At 33.7% G+C, this 14,064-nt stretch overlaps 1 protein-coding gene across 6 annotated transcripts in view; it reads right to left on the reverse strand.

The window, feature by feature from the left end:
• TLK1 (tousled like kinase 1) overlaps positions 1 to 14,064 on the reverse strand; it is a 142,462-nt gene that overhangs the window by 29,082 nt on the left and 99,316 nt on the right. For all 6 annotated transcript variants that reach the window (XM_042949092.1, XM_042949094.1, XM_042949093.1 and 3 more), the window contains one exon: positions 4,605 to 4,671. In XM_042949092.1, the coding sequence (XP_042805026.1) occupies positions 4,605 to 4,671 (67 nt within the window). The remainder of the gene's footprint in view (positions 1 to 4,604; positions 4,672 to 14,064) is intronic.

Consider the following 14,064-nt stretch of genomic DNA (forward strand, 5'->3'; position numbering starts at 1 on the left):
TTAATCAAGTATTTTAAATATAGAAGAGGACAAAACTTAAAGACTAAAAAATAAAGAGCAACATATGCATGCTGTTCACATCACAAACTTAAGTAACAGCAGGGGCAAGACATAGTTATTAGTTCTAATAACCTTCAAAATTCTTATTTCCTCATCATTTTGGGATGCCATGATGGGTAACTAGGATCATTTAAATAACAGTATGACTACAGAGAGAATCTATTACAAGGATGATGGTTTTTCAGGGATTTTTAAAAAATATATTTGTGTTAGGGGCGCCTGGGTGGCTCAGTCGATTAAGCATCTGGTTCTTGATTTTCGCTCAGGTCATGATTTCACAGTTCGTGAGTTCGAGCCCTGCATTGGGCTCTGTGCTGACAGTGCAGAGCCTGCTTAGGATTCTCTCTCCCTCCCTCTCCACCCTTCCCCTACTCACTTTCTCTCTAAAAAAATAAACTAAAAAAAATTAAATATATATATATATTTGTGTTAATTTAGTAACAATCCTAGAAAAGCACATCCATGTAGTTTTCTTCAATTCCAGAATTATCTGAATACAAACAACAATCTAGCAGAACTCCTCAAATCAAAAAGATAAACTGCTTTCCCATAACTAGGATTTATCAAAGATTGGTATCAAAACAGGATTAACCATAAAAGCTAACTGACATACAGTCTGTTAATTTCCTTAAATCCATATTCCACATGTGGTACAGGTACATAAAATGGGACAGTTAGTAGTCTTGCTTCAAAGAACCAACTTATTAAAGATAGTAAATTATTCCTATTGCAACTACTAGCTTTTAGTAAGTGATAACTGGGTAAATTTGCACATAATTACTACCAGTGAAAGGTCATTTTTTAAAAACTGTTTTGGGTATAATTTGCATAGTCTCCATGTATTTTATTATATAGTTCTTTTCTGTTAAATCCTTAAGCTACATAAAAGGTAAGATTATGTTAGAGTATTTATACTTTTTATTAAAAATGTGCTTTTCAGTTGACCTTTAAAAATAAATTTAGAGTGAAAAGCAAATGTATCAGCTAATAAGAAATACTGTAGCTGATATAATCATCACTAACATTACCCAAGGAAAGTAATACGTGAGTTAAAGAGTATCTGTGGGTGAAAAACTATACTGCTCTCCTTTATCTGCAATGAAAATGAAGCATGTATCTGAAAAAACAAAAAGCCAACATCAGCACTATTCTAAGACAGATGCAAAGAGAGCTACAAGTGAATTAATTCTTCTGAATACAAAGAATCAACTTGCTATCCTAACTACAACAAAAAAATTGTAGGAATAAGTGTATAGGTATTGCCATTGAAATGGGAGTGGAAAAAGGTTCATGTTTGGCTTTGCCAGTTACTAGCTTTGTTAATTTCTACAAAACATAGAAGATCCTGGCATTCAAAAAGTTAACATTAATGTTCACTCTAGAATGGTTAAAACTTCAAAATCCATCAAGTGTAGTTATCATGTAATTCTTCTGAAATGGGGATACGAATCATGCCTGTATCAGGCAGAGTGTGGAAATAAGTCACTTAGTGAATGAGTGAGCAGTGATTTCATACAGTGAGAAAAACTGAAAATATTGAAGGATTCTTGATATATATTTAAAAAAAGCGTGCTGCACAGCAATTTTCCTAATCTCAGAAGAAAAAACTAATAAGCCCCTAAGCCCCAGAAATATCTATTTGTTAGCCATGGACTTACTTTTGGAGACTTCTGCTTACCTTTCATTCCTTACTCTATCACTTTCACAGCTTTGGATTTATTATATTTCTAACCCCACAGAACAGCACAGAATGTGAACTGAACTTTATGATTTATTCAATGGTAAATATACTTTTTCATATTTGAGCTTACCTATTCAATTATTATGATCTTTACAAAATACAATGCACATCATAAATTATTCATTTCAAAAAAAAGTAAGTAGGTCTTCTAGTCCCATATGTCCAAATAACATGGGCTTCCTCGATAAAATAAGTTTCTCTTTCGGTGCCCACAAATTTAATCTAGTAATTTGACTGAACTTTAAGAGCCTGCTCCGGCTTAAAGACAGAATGAAAGCAAGAGTATGTCAGGCTCTAAATCTAAACCGTAAGCTGGCATACTATAGGTTAATTCCCGTGCAGGTTACAAGGATCTCAAATACACACAGATCAGATCCAGCCTATGGTAGAAACCATATGGTAGTTACAACTTGGGTACAGTTCATGCCAGCTTAATAAACCCAGGAGCGAAGGGAACTGCTAAAACAGAGGTCATAACATCTTTTCTCTTAACTGAAGCTTGTTCTCTGTGTATTAAAAGTATCCAATCTACTTTTTTAGAAAACAGAATGACCTGTTTTAATGGCCTATTTTCCAGTTGTGCTTTGGAATGCCAAATAACTTATTTTTAAAACATGTGACTTAATGCTTATTATTTAATTGTGCAACTCAAAATTTATATCCAAGTGGTAAGCAGGCAACTCTTGTTGATTTGTGCTCTAAGATGACACTACTTACTCAATTCTGTTCTCTGTATGTACTACCAACAACTTTCTTTATAATGCATTCATACATTCTTCTCACCCAAAATAGCCTCTTAGAAGAAAATGCGAGAATTCAAGACATGAAAGCATATTTCAGCATTAGTAGTTTATCCACTCTCCCAAAATATTCCATGATGTTGGTCAAAAAAAAGTACTGTTGTAAAATGGCTAAGAAGGTAAAGTTAGAAATCTAGAGCTGCTCAGTAAATATGATAAAAGCTGAAAAAATAAAGCAGGAAAATGATTACGGAGGGGACAGTTATTAGAAAGAATGAGTAATACAAAACATGGAGAAGTCAAACACAGGGAAAGAGGCTAATATGGAGGTTAGAAGAGAAAGGGTAGTATTTTACAACAGTTTGCAACTATTTAGATAGTGTCTAGATGTGTAAGTATACCTCCCTTAAGAATACTTACAGAAGTGTTTCAGACAAACCAAATATTATCAAAGTACCAGGAAAGCTTTAAAGTCAACCAAACACAACCAACCAAGACCAAAACCAACCCTTCTCTGAAGTTTTTCAAAAAGCAAAGTATTTTTTGTAATACAAATAAGCCGATTCCTAATATAACTGCTTTGTAATTTCAGATTTTATGTAACAGGTTTTCATAAAATAAGATATACAATGTACAATCTCATTATTAGAAAGAGCAATTTAAAATGAACTATTTTATTATATGTAAAAATAATAACCCTCCAGTTAAAATGTTCCATTATCATGAAAGGCTGGTTTGAAAATAATTGATAAATCTTTATAGGGGACATCAAGCATAGGTCTCTATGAATTCATTATGACAACTGCTTAGGTAGGCACACAATACTTATACTAATTCTGTATTACAAAATCCCCCAACAGTCTCATTACAACTCATCTGTTACAGAGAATAGACTGAAGTTGTCTACTGTAACCCAAAGAGCAGGAAAAATAGTCAATAATTACAACAGAAGAAAATACACTTTAAGAAAAAAAAAAAAAAGACCAGAATAAATCATTTCACAATTTACTGTTAAAGTATTTGGGGTTGAAACTTTTCTGAGTAGGGGCATAGACAGATACAGCATAGTTAAAAATGCTAATGCAAATTACACATATATGTGGACACATTTATGTATCTTTTTCTATTCTCTGTAATTAATGGCAGGGGTCTGAAAGCAGGTTGATGGCATTCCAAAAACAAAACAGTACATAGTATGATGGCAGCTGCTACCAGAATGGGTTTCTCTGTCCTACCTCACAGGAAGACAACTTCACAGAAGCTATCTTCGATTAGTTCACTAACTCACTTTTAGCAATTATTCAGCCTATTAAAAAAAATATGTAAATGATGTGACAAGCAAAAAGCAGAATTAAAAAATTTGGTCAAAGAAAAAGAATTTTACATCTGTCATTAAGTTCATTTTGAGTGGGAAAATCTATTATTTATTTGAAATAGTTTGAACTAAAAAACTGTAAAAACAATGAACTGATTACAATTTCGTAGTTTACAAATCAGTACAAAGCTATACATTTAAAAAATTTTACTATAATAACACGTAGCAACATTTTAATAAATTATATCACTTTATACTATTATTAATGATTAAGGCTCTTCTAAATTTGCCAATGTACATATTTTAGTTGAAACATTTACTCAAGCATTTGATAGCTTAAAAGTTAAGCCAAAGAACCAAGTTTGTTATTAATTTATAATTATTTCAGTTTATTATAAATGGACACAAACAATATGGAAATTTACATTTCATCTTAAAAATGAAGCATTTTTACAAAAATAGTACTTAAACACAGTAATCTTAAGACCCTGAAAGTCTGGCCAGGAGTCACTTCTCCACTACAGGCACATGGTATTATCAGCATCTCAATGTTTGTAAGCTGCCACAAGGTAAAAGGCATGTTATTTTAACATATTCAACTTAAAAGGACAACTTTAATGCCCCTCTTTTTTTTGTCTGAGCTTTGGGTATTTTCTCTCTAAGCTGACTTCTCCAACGAGAGACTTACAGTAACAACTCTCCATGACCTCTGGTAACAAACTAAAATTCCAGCATATGCTTCACATACCTTTTTGAGATGTCCTAGTCTAAGTTTGAAAATTTCTTCCTGTTCATGATATTCTGCCAAAGTCAACCTGTCAAAAATGAAATTGTAATTCTAGATATTAAGATGAATACTTATTACTTCTTATTAATAACCAGCAAAAGAAGATTAATGTTTCTCAAAATGCTAAAATGTTGACAACTTTCAGTCCAGAATATAAGCCAGAAGTCCTTTAAAATATTCTTCAGAATATTTCTAACACTTATAGATGGAACACCTAATTGATAAATTCTGCAACTATTTAATGAGTGCTATGTATCAGGTGATGTTCTAGAATTTCAATCCTAAGGATACAATGGAAAAGACATTTTCTCCTTTCATTTTAGTTTGAACTTACACTCTATAGTGGGGATAAGGAGGCAGAAAACAACTTAAAAAAGAAATAAAATAATCCCAAATGGCAGTAAATACTATGAAGAAAACAAAAAGGGTGGTTGATAATGACTGACTATATTACACTACTTGCAGTGAGTATTAGGGAGGTGGTCTTGACCTAAAAGTCAAAAAGGAAACTACAAGAGAACCTGGGGGAATATGTCCTAGATACAGGACAAGTGCAAGTGCAAGGATGCTAACATGGACACAGGGTGGCATACTGTAAGAAGAGAAAAAAAAAAAAAAAGTAAGCATCAAAACAGTCAAAGAGGCTGTGAGAAGTAGGAGAGGTAAGCAGGGGCCAGCTTACAATGGACTTCCAGACCAAGGAATGAATTTCATTTTATTCTAAGAGCATTAGAAAATTACTGCACAGTCCATCCAGTTGAGTACTGGTTTAAAAAAAAAAAAAGAAAGAAAAAACTAAGACATTTTTCTATTTTCTGCTTCCATGTGTTAGTGAGAAAAAAGAATGCTAAAACTATAGTCAAAGCATCAAATTCTTAATAAAATATAAATAGACATAAGAATTTAAATCCTGAAAAGTACTTTATGGTTATTTTATTATTAATTTCAAACATTCCTATAGAACACTGAAAAATAACTAGCTTATTATGTAGGTCTATAGTAAGACATACATATTATAACATTTCCTAAGGAAAAATGATTCTGTTTTCTGATAAAGTAAAAGTAGAAAAACCACTCTACAATAAAACAACTTCCATTTCATACCCCAAAACTGAAAGAATTGCTTTTATCCATCATACTCAGGGCCCGTTCGTTTACTTATGTGTTCGGGGGTACTTGGTGAAGCTCCTACCCTAGGTATGATTTATTTATGTTTTTCATTCAGGTCCCTCAGCAACATTTAATATAAATGCTACTTTCCTTTAGCTAGATGTTAGTTAAATTTACTAATTCTAAAGAAAGGGCATTCAAAGGAAACAAACAAAACCCTCCAAGAAATTCAGTTAGTATTCCACTAGAAAATCTTAAGAGTGAAAAAATAAACATTTAAAATTAAATCAGTCTTAGGTTAACACAACTGCTGGATTTTGTTATACCAAATATAACAACAGTGGAGAGTTGCAGCAGATGCTTAAAGCAAATTTAGAGAAATAAGTGTTGCAGTGTGAATACAGATGGATTGAAAGAGGGAGAAGAGGGAAAGGTGATGTTAAAGGAAAAGGATTTGGAAACAAAAATTGATAAAAATCTCTACTAATCCAATAAAGAAAAGCTGTAAGAATTTTTGGTGAATGGTTTTTGGATAGGCATATATACCACCAGTGAAAATTTGGTACAATTTGAATTTCCCATAATTTTTGAAACTGTTTTCTACTAAGAAGTTTGGCTCTCATGCAAACTTGCAAAGCCTTTACATGTACAGATGGCTGAGAATTTCTGTAATTTGGAGGTAAGGATATTTTGTTGTCTTTAGTTGGTGTAGTTTTCAATAGCTGCTATTCTTGTGAGTCAATAATGAATTAATATCAATTAGCTCCACGATGATTTAGTTTGTTGAATACTGTCTGGTTAATCTTATAGCATAATGTAATGCATACTTGCTTTTAAAAGCACTCAGTTCCAGTTGTTAGTATGTTTTGTGTTGTGGTTCAAATCATCCACATCCCCATAGCTAAAGCAAATGCATACAAATACTCCCTCCCCACATTTACTTAGTAATAATTCTTCACTGATTTAAAAACTTGGACCTTAGAGCATTATTTCATAGGTCTCACATTTCATAGGTCTTTATTGTATGTGTTAAACGCATACAATTCTCACTAAAGCTTAACGGTAACTTTCATCAGCAGGAGAATTTAGCTATTTACTTCCTGCATTTTAATGACTACTACTATAACTACTAACTAAGCTTCAAATAAACAGCAAAATATATAAATTTACCAATTTTTCTCTGCTTGGTTTTGATGCATTAATAAGCAAATTCTATAGAAAGCACTAAATACTAGGCTACTGACTTTCTAGACAGTGGTTCTTACCACTTTATGATCGTGGATATCTAAAAATAATCTAAGGAAATTTATAAACACTCTCTCCAGAAAATATCACATATACATAAATCGGGGGGTTCACAGATCTCCATTTGATAATTCCTATTTCCAGGGTCTTGTCTCACTAAATAAAATGCAAAAGAGACATTTCTTACATTTCTCTGCATTTCCCTATCAGGAGGTACTTGACATATTAGAACTTTTTAGATATCTCTGTTGTCTCCTTCCAGTAAGGAAAAATGTTTTTAGATAAAATGTGATTTTAATACATAGAATGAGAAGAGGTAAGCTAGGATAATGTTAATTTTAATGGCTACATAATTATTTTTATGATGTGTTTTTAAAGATCCTAAAAAAATTCACACTCTTAAGCAAGTCTGTTGGTTAGGTTATTTAGCAAATCTTTTATTCACAGATAATGAGAAGATAAAGTCCAACTCCTCCCTGTATGAGTCATACCTGACATTATTGCCTGAATGATTAATATTTTATTATGTTCAAATATACGTATATGTGTTTATTTAGGGGCATGCTAAAAGCTCCTAGAGTAGGTTTATATAAAACTTTATTTTAAAAGCCAAGAAATTTAAAATAAGACTTAACTCTTGATAATCTTTCATAATGAGTCTAAATGGATGAGCATTTTTTAAATGTTTTTTTAATTTTTATTTTTGTGACAGCATGAGTGGGGGAGGGGCAGAGAGGCAGGGGACAGAGGATCCGAAGTGGGCTCTGTGACGAAAGCAGCAAGCTCGACACAGGGCTTGAACTCATGAACCAGGAGACCATGACCTGAGCCGAAGTCGGATGCTCAACCAACTGAGCCACCAGGTGCCCCTAAATGGATGAGAATTTTATTTCTAATTCAAAGAGCTGTTTTACAATAGTTTGATAGAAATGTGAGATGACTGTAATAGAAGTAACTAGAACAAATAACAGGAAAAAAGGGAATACTTGATAATCAATTCTTCAAAGACATCCTGTTTAAGAAGGAAATTAACCTTAAGTCTCAAAGTTAAAGAATGCAAGCTATGGTAAAGAAGACTGTTACAGGCATTGAAGAAAAAAAAAAAGGCAAGCCCATTTATTTGCATAATTTAGTAACAGGCTATGAGCCCTGCATTGAGGATTAGATTTTTTAAATGGAGGAAGGTGGGACATGAGACTAGTTTGTCTTTTTTTTTTTTTTTAAGTTTATTTATGAGAGGGAGACAGAGAGAATGTGTGCACACATGTGACCACGGAGGAAGAGGAGAGAGAGAGGGAGACACAGAATCCCAAGCAGGATCAGTGCCCATGTGAGGCTCGATCCCATGAACCATGAGATCATGACCTGAACTAAATCAAGAGTTGGACACTTAACCAACTGAGCCACCCAGAAACCCCAAGACTAGTCTGCCTTTGAAAAGCCCCCAAAAAACTAGGAACAGAAGTTCCTCAACATGATACAGGGAATTTATTAAAAACCCACAACTAACATCATACTCAGTGGTGAAAGACTGAAAGCTTCCCCCTTAAGGTGAGGAAGAAGAAAATGATGCTTTCACCATTGCTATTCAATATTGTACTAGAAAGTTCTACCAGAGGAGTTAAGGAAAAAAAACAAAAATGTAACATAATGCATGAGAATTAGAAAAGAAGTACAACTATCTTTATTTGCAGATGACATAACTCTAGATGTAGAAAATCTTGAAGAACGAACAAGAAAAAACCACGAGAGCTAATAAATTCAGCAAAGTTGCACGATACAAGATCAACCCACAAAAATAAGTTGTGTTTCTACACATCAGCAACAAACAATCTAAAAAGGATATTAAGAATACATTTCCATTTATAATAGAATCCAAAATAATAAAATACCTAAAAACAAATTTAACCCAGGAAGTGACTTGTACACTAAAAACTAGTAAATAGTGCTAAGGAAATTAATGAAAACGAATTAAATGAAACGACTTCTATGTTCATGGATTAGCAGACTTAACATTGTCAAGAGATAATCCTCTCCAAAGTGATCGATATATTCAGTATAATCCTGATCAAAATACAAATGGCTCATTTTGCTGAAATAGAAAAGCTAATTCTCAAATTCATACAAAATTGCAAAGGAGGCTCAAATAGAAAAAACAATATTGAAAAAGAACGAAGTTATAGGACTCCCACTACCTATTTCAAAACTTTCTACTACAAAGTTATGGTCATTAAAACAGTGTGGTGCTACCATAAAGACAGACATTGACCAAAGGAATAGAACGGAGTGCGGAAATAAACCCAAATATCCATCGCCAGTTGATTTCTGACAAGGGTACCGAGACCTTTCAATGGGGGAAAGAATGGTCTCTTCAACAAATGGTGCTGGGACAACTAGATAACCACATGCAAAAGAATGAAGTTGGACTCCTGCCTCACTCTATATAAAAAAATTAACCAGGGGCGCCTGGGTGGCTCAGTCGGTTAAGCCGCCGACTTCGGCTCAGGTCATGATCTCGCGGTCCGTGAGTTCAAGCCCCGCGTCGGGCTGTGTGCTGACAGCTCAGAGCCTGGAGCCTGCTTCGGATTTGTGTCTCCCTCTCTCTCTGCCCCTCCCCCGTTCATGCTGTGTCTCTCTCTGTCTCAAAAATAAATAAAAACGTTAAAAAAAAATTAAAATAATAAATAAATGTTAAAAAAAAAAAATTAAAAAAACAAAATTAACCAAAAAGGAATCCATAATTTACATATAAGGACTACTAGAAAACTATCAGAAGACAGCACAGGGGTAAATCTTTATGACCATGGATTTGATACCAAAAGCATGAGCGAAAAACAAAACAATAAACTTAAGTCATAAAAATTAAAATAAAATAAAAGGACATTATCAAGAAAGCAAGACAACTTACAGAATGGGAGAAAATATCTACATATCATATATCTGATAAGAGTGTTGTATTCAGAATATATAAAGAACTCTTATAACTCAACAACAAAAAGACAAACAGCTTGATTAAAAACTGAGCAAAAGACCTAGATATCTATATAAAGACCAGCAAGCCCATTAAAAGACACTGAACATAATTAGCCACTCAGGAATATAAATCGAAACCACAATAAGATGACCTTTTATGGACACTAGGATGACTGTAATTTAAAAATGGAAAATAGGGGCGCCTGGGTGGCTCAGTCGGTTAAGCGTCCGACTTCGGCTCAGGTCACGATCTCACGGTCTGTGAGTTCAAGCCCCGCGTCGGGCTCTGGGCTGACTGCTCAGAGCCTGGAGCCTGTTTCAGATTCTGTGTCTCCCTCTCTCTCTGACCCTCCCCCGTTCATGCTCTGTCTCTCTCTGTCTCAAAAATAAATAAACGTTAAAAAATAAAATAAAATAAAATAAATAAATAAAAATGGAAAATAGGGGCACCTGGGTGACTCAGTTGGATAAGCCTCTGATTCTTGATTTAGGCTCAGGTCATGATCTTGGTTTGTGGGCTCGAGCCCTGCATCAGTCTCCTCAATGACAGCATGGAGCCTATTTGGGATTTTCTCTCTCCCTCTCTCTCTGCCCCTCCCTTGCTCTCTCTCTCCAAAAGAGGAAAAAAAAAAAAAAAAAAAAAGGAAAATAAAAAGTGTTGCCAAAGACGCAAAGAAATAGGAACTCTTGTTTATTGCTGGTGGCAATGTAAAATATTGCAGATGTGAAAAAGTTTAGCAATTATTCAAGAATTTAAACATAGAATTACCATATAATGCTGCAATTCTACTCCTAGGTATATACTCAAAAGAAATGAAAACATATGTCTACACAGACACTTGTACATCAATGTTTATATCAACATTATTCATAATAGCCAAAAGGTGGAAACAATCTAAATGTTCATAATAGATGAATGGATAAACAAAGTGCGCATGTACATGCATATACATACAATGGGATACAGTCAGACATAAAAAAGAATGAAGTACTGATACATGCTACAACATGGACACACCCTGAATATATTATGCTAAGTGAAAGCCAGTGAACTCTCCAGAAAAGGCAAACACATAGAGAAAACTGTTACCAGAAAATGAGGGGAGGAACAAAGAGGAATTAATGGGAATTAATGATTATTTAATGGGTATGAGGTGTTCCAAGTTAATAAAGTTTTGAAACTAAAAGGGTTGCATACATTGTAAACGCACTTAATGCCACTGAATTGTACACTAAATGGTTAACTGTTATGTGAATTTCACCACAATATTTTTAAAAAAGCATCATTGTGAAAAAGAATGGAGGTGTGTGGGAAGGATGAAACTAGTCTGCCTCCGAAGAGCCCAAATGTTCTCAATGCAATTAACAGTTGAATTGAGAATAACTTATACCAAGTGCTAATGTGGTATGCAGAATAATGGCCCTCCAACGATGTCTATGTTCTAATCCCTGGGACATGTGAATATGTTAAATTATACAGCAAAGGAGAATTAAGATAGTGAATGAGTTGACCTTAAAATAGGGAGTTATTTTGAGAAGAGATGACCGCTTCTTGAAGTTCACAGATTAAGAGGAATTGTGTTTTGGAGTGGATTATACAGATTCTCACCCATACCTGATTTCGATAATGAGATTCAGAACATTTGAGATGATGAAATTTAGATGAGATTTTTGAATGCTGAGTTGATGCTGTAGTGGGGTTGATTCTTTTGGGGATGTTGGAATAGGATGAATATATTTTACATGTAAGATACGAATCTTGGGTCAGAGTAAAGACTGATAGGCAGAATAACTGCTTCCAAAGTTAATACATCCTAATCTTTGGAATTTGTGGACATGTTACCTAACAGGGCAAAAGATTAAATGGGATAAGGTTGCTAATTGGCTGACCTTAACATAAAGTGATTATCCTGGATAATACAGCTATGAGTACACAGAACAAAGACAAAAATTTTTTATCTAAAGGAAACTAGGAAAAGACACAGAAGAGGTAACATCTGGGCTTGATTAAAGAGGAGTAGCAGAAGGAAGCCAGGAAAAAGAAACGGTGTATAAGGCCATTGTAGCTCAAGAGCACAGCATGTAGATATGCATGCCAAAAAAAAAAAAATAAATGAATGTATAGTGTAGATTAAGGAAGTTTTTCTACTGATTCCTAAGAGTTTTAATCAAAGATTAATGCTGAATTCTGTCTGATGTTTTTTGTTTTGGCATCTGTTAAGACTATCATATGATCTTTCCCCTTATATGGAAAATTACACTGATTTTTTTTTTTTTTAATGTTAAACCAACCTTACATACCTAAAATAAATCCAACTTGGTCTTGACGAATTAATACATGGAAAAATCACACTGATTTTTTTTTAATGTTAAACCAACCTTGAATACCTAAAATAAACCAAACGGTGAAGATAAATTATCATTTTTACATTATTATATGTTGGGTTGCTAATATTTTATTTAAGATTTTTACATTTGGCTTTATAAATGAGATTAGGCTATAACTTTCCTTGTTTGTGTCATCCTTATTAAATTTTGACATCTAGATTATGCTGGTCTCATAAAATAATCTGGAAGTATTTCTGACTTAACTATTCTTTAAAAAAAAAGTTTTAAAAGGAGTGGCACTATTTCTTCCTTAAATGGATGTTACAATTCATAAATGAAGTCATCTGTACCTGGAGTTTACAATTCATAAATGAAGTCATCTGTACCTTTTTAATTACAGATTCAATTTCTTTAATAGTTATAGAACTATTTAGACTTTTGTTTCTTCCAATGTCAACTTTGTTGTTAGATTTTTCTAGAAATTAACCCATTTCACAAAAAATTTCAAATTTAAGCTATTTATTTATTTATTTTTTTAATGTTTATTTATTTTGAGAGAGAGCAAGCATGAGTGAGGGAGGGGCAGAGGAAGAGGGAGAGAGAGAATCCCAAGCAGGCTCTGCACTATCAGGGCAGAGCCAGAGTCTCCATCTCAGGAACCATGAAATCATGACCTGAGCTGAAATCAAGGGTCAGATGTTTAACCAACTGAGCCATGCAGGGACCCCTTAAGCCATTTATAATATGTCTTTTGTTTTCCTTTAAATATCTGTAGACTCTATAGTAATATTCCTTTTTTTCATTCCTGATAATGGTTGTCTTCTCTCTCAATTTTATTAGTTTAGCTTTTGGGGGGAAAAAAACACATTGTTTTTGGATTGGTTGATTCTCTGTATTGTATATATTTCCTGTATTGTTAATTTCTGCTCTTATCTTTTCCCCTTTTCTTTGGTTAAGTCTATTGCTCACCTTCTAACTTACTGAAATGGATGCTTAATTTATAAAGTTTGAGTTTTTCTGCTTTTCATATATAAGTACATGAAGCTATTAATGTCCCCCAGATACTGTGTCAGATTTATCTCACAAATTTGGCCACGCAGCACTTTCACTATCACTCATCCAAAAATATTTTTCTCATTTCCATTGAAAATTTTTTCAATACCTTTTTTGTTACTGATTTCTAGTTTCATTCCACTGTGATCAGAGGTCATATTCTATGATTCTAATCCTTTAAGTTTCACCCAGGAGTTCTACCAAACATTTAAGGAAGAAACAATGCCCAGTCTTATACAAACTCTTTCAATCTTTTGAAATTTGTTGAAACTTAACTTTATGACCTAACATGGTAAATTCCTATAAAAGTCCGTGCTTAAAAAAGAAGACGACATATTCTGCAGATGTTAGGAGATATTCTCCAAGTGTCAAATTTGTCAATCTCACTGAAATTTTCTATACCTACACTGTTTTTTGTTTTGTTTTTCTAATTTTATCTATATGTTCGGGGCACCTGGGTGGCTTAGTTGGTTAAGCATCCAACTTCAGCTCAGGTCATGATCTCACGGTTTGGGAGTTCGAGCCCTGCGTAGGGCTCTGTGCTGACAGCTCAGAGCTTGCAGCCTGCTTCGGATTTTGTGTCCCCTTCTCTCTCTGCCCCTCCCCAACTCGCATTCTGTCTCTCTCTCAAAAATAAATAAACATTAAAATTTTATCTGTATGTTCAATTACTATGACATGTTGTATGCTGAAATCTATTATGATTTGTGGA

Source organism: Panthera leo, chromosome C1 (genome assembly GCF_018350215.1).
Source record: "Panthera leo isolate Ple1 chromosome C1, P.leo_Ple1_pat1.1, whole genome shotgun sequence".
NCBI lineage: Eukaryota > Metazoa > Chordata > Mammalia > Carnivora > Felidae > Panthera > Panthera leo.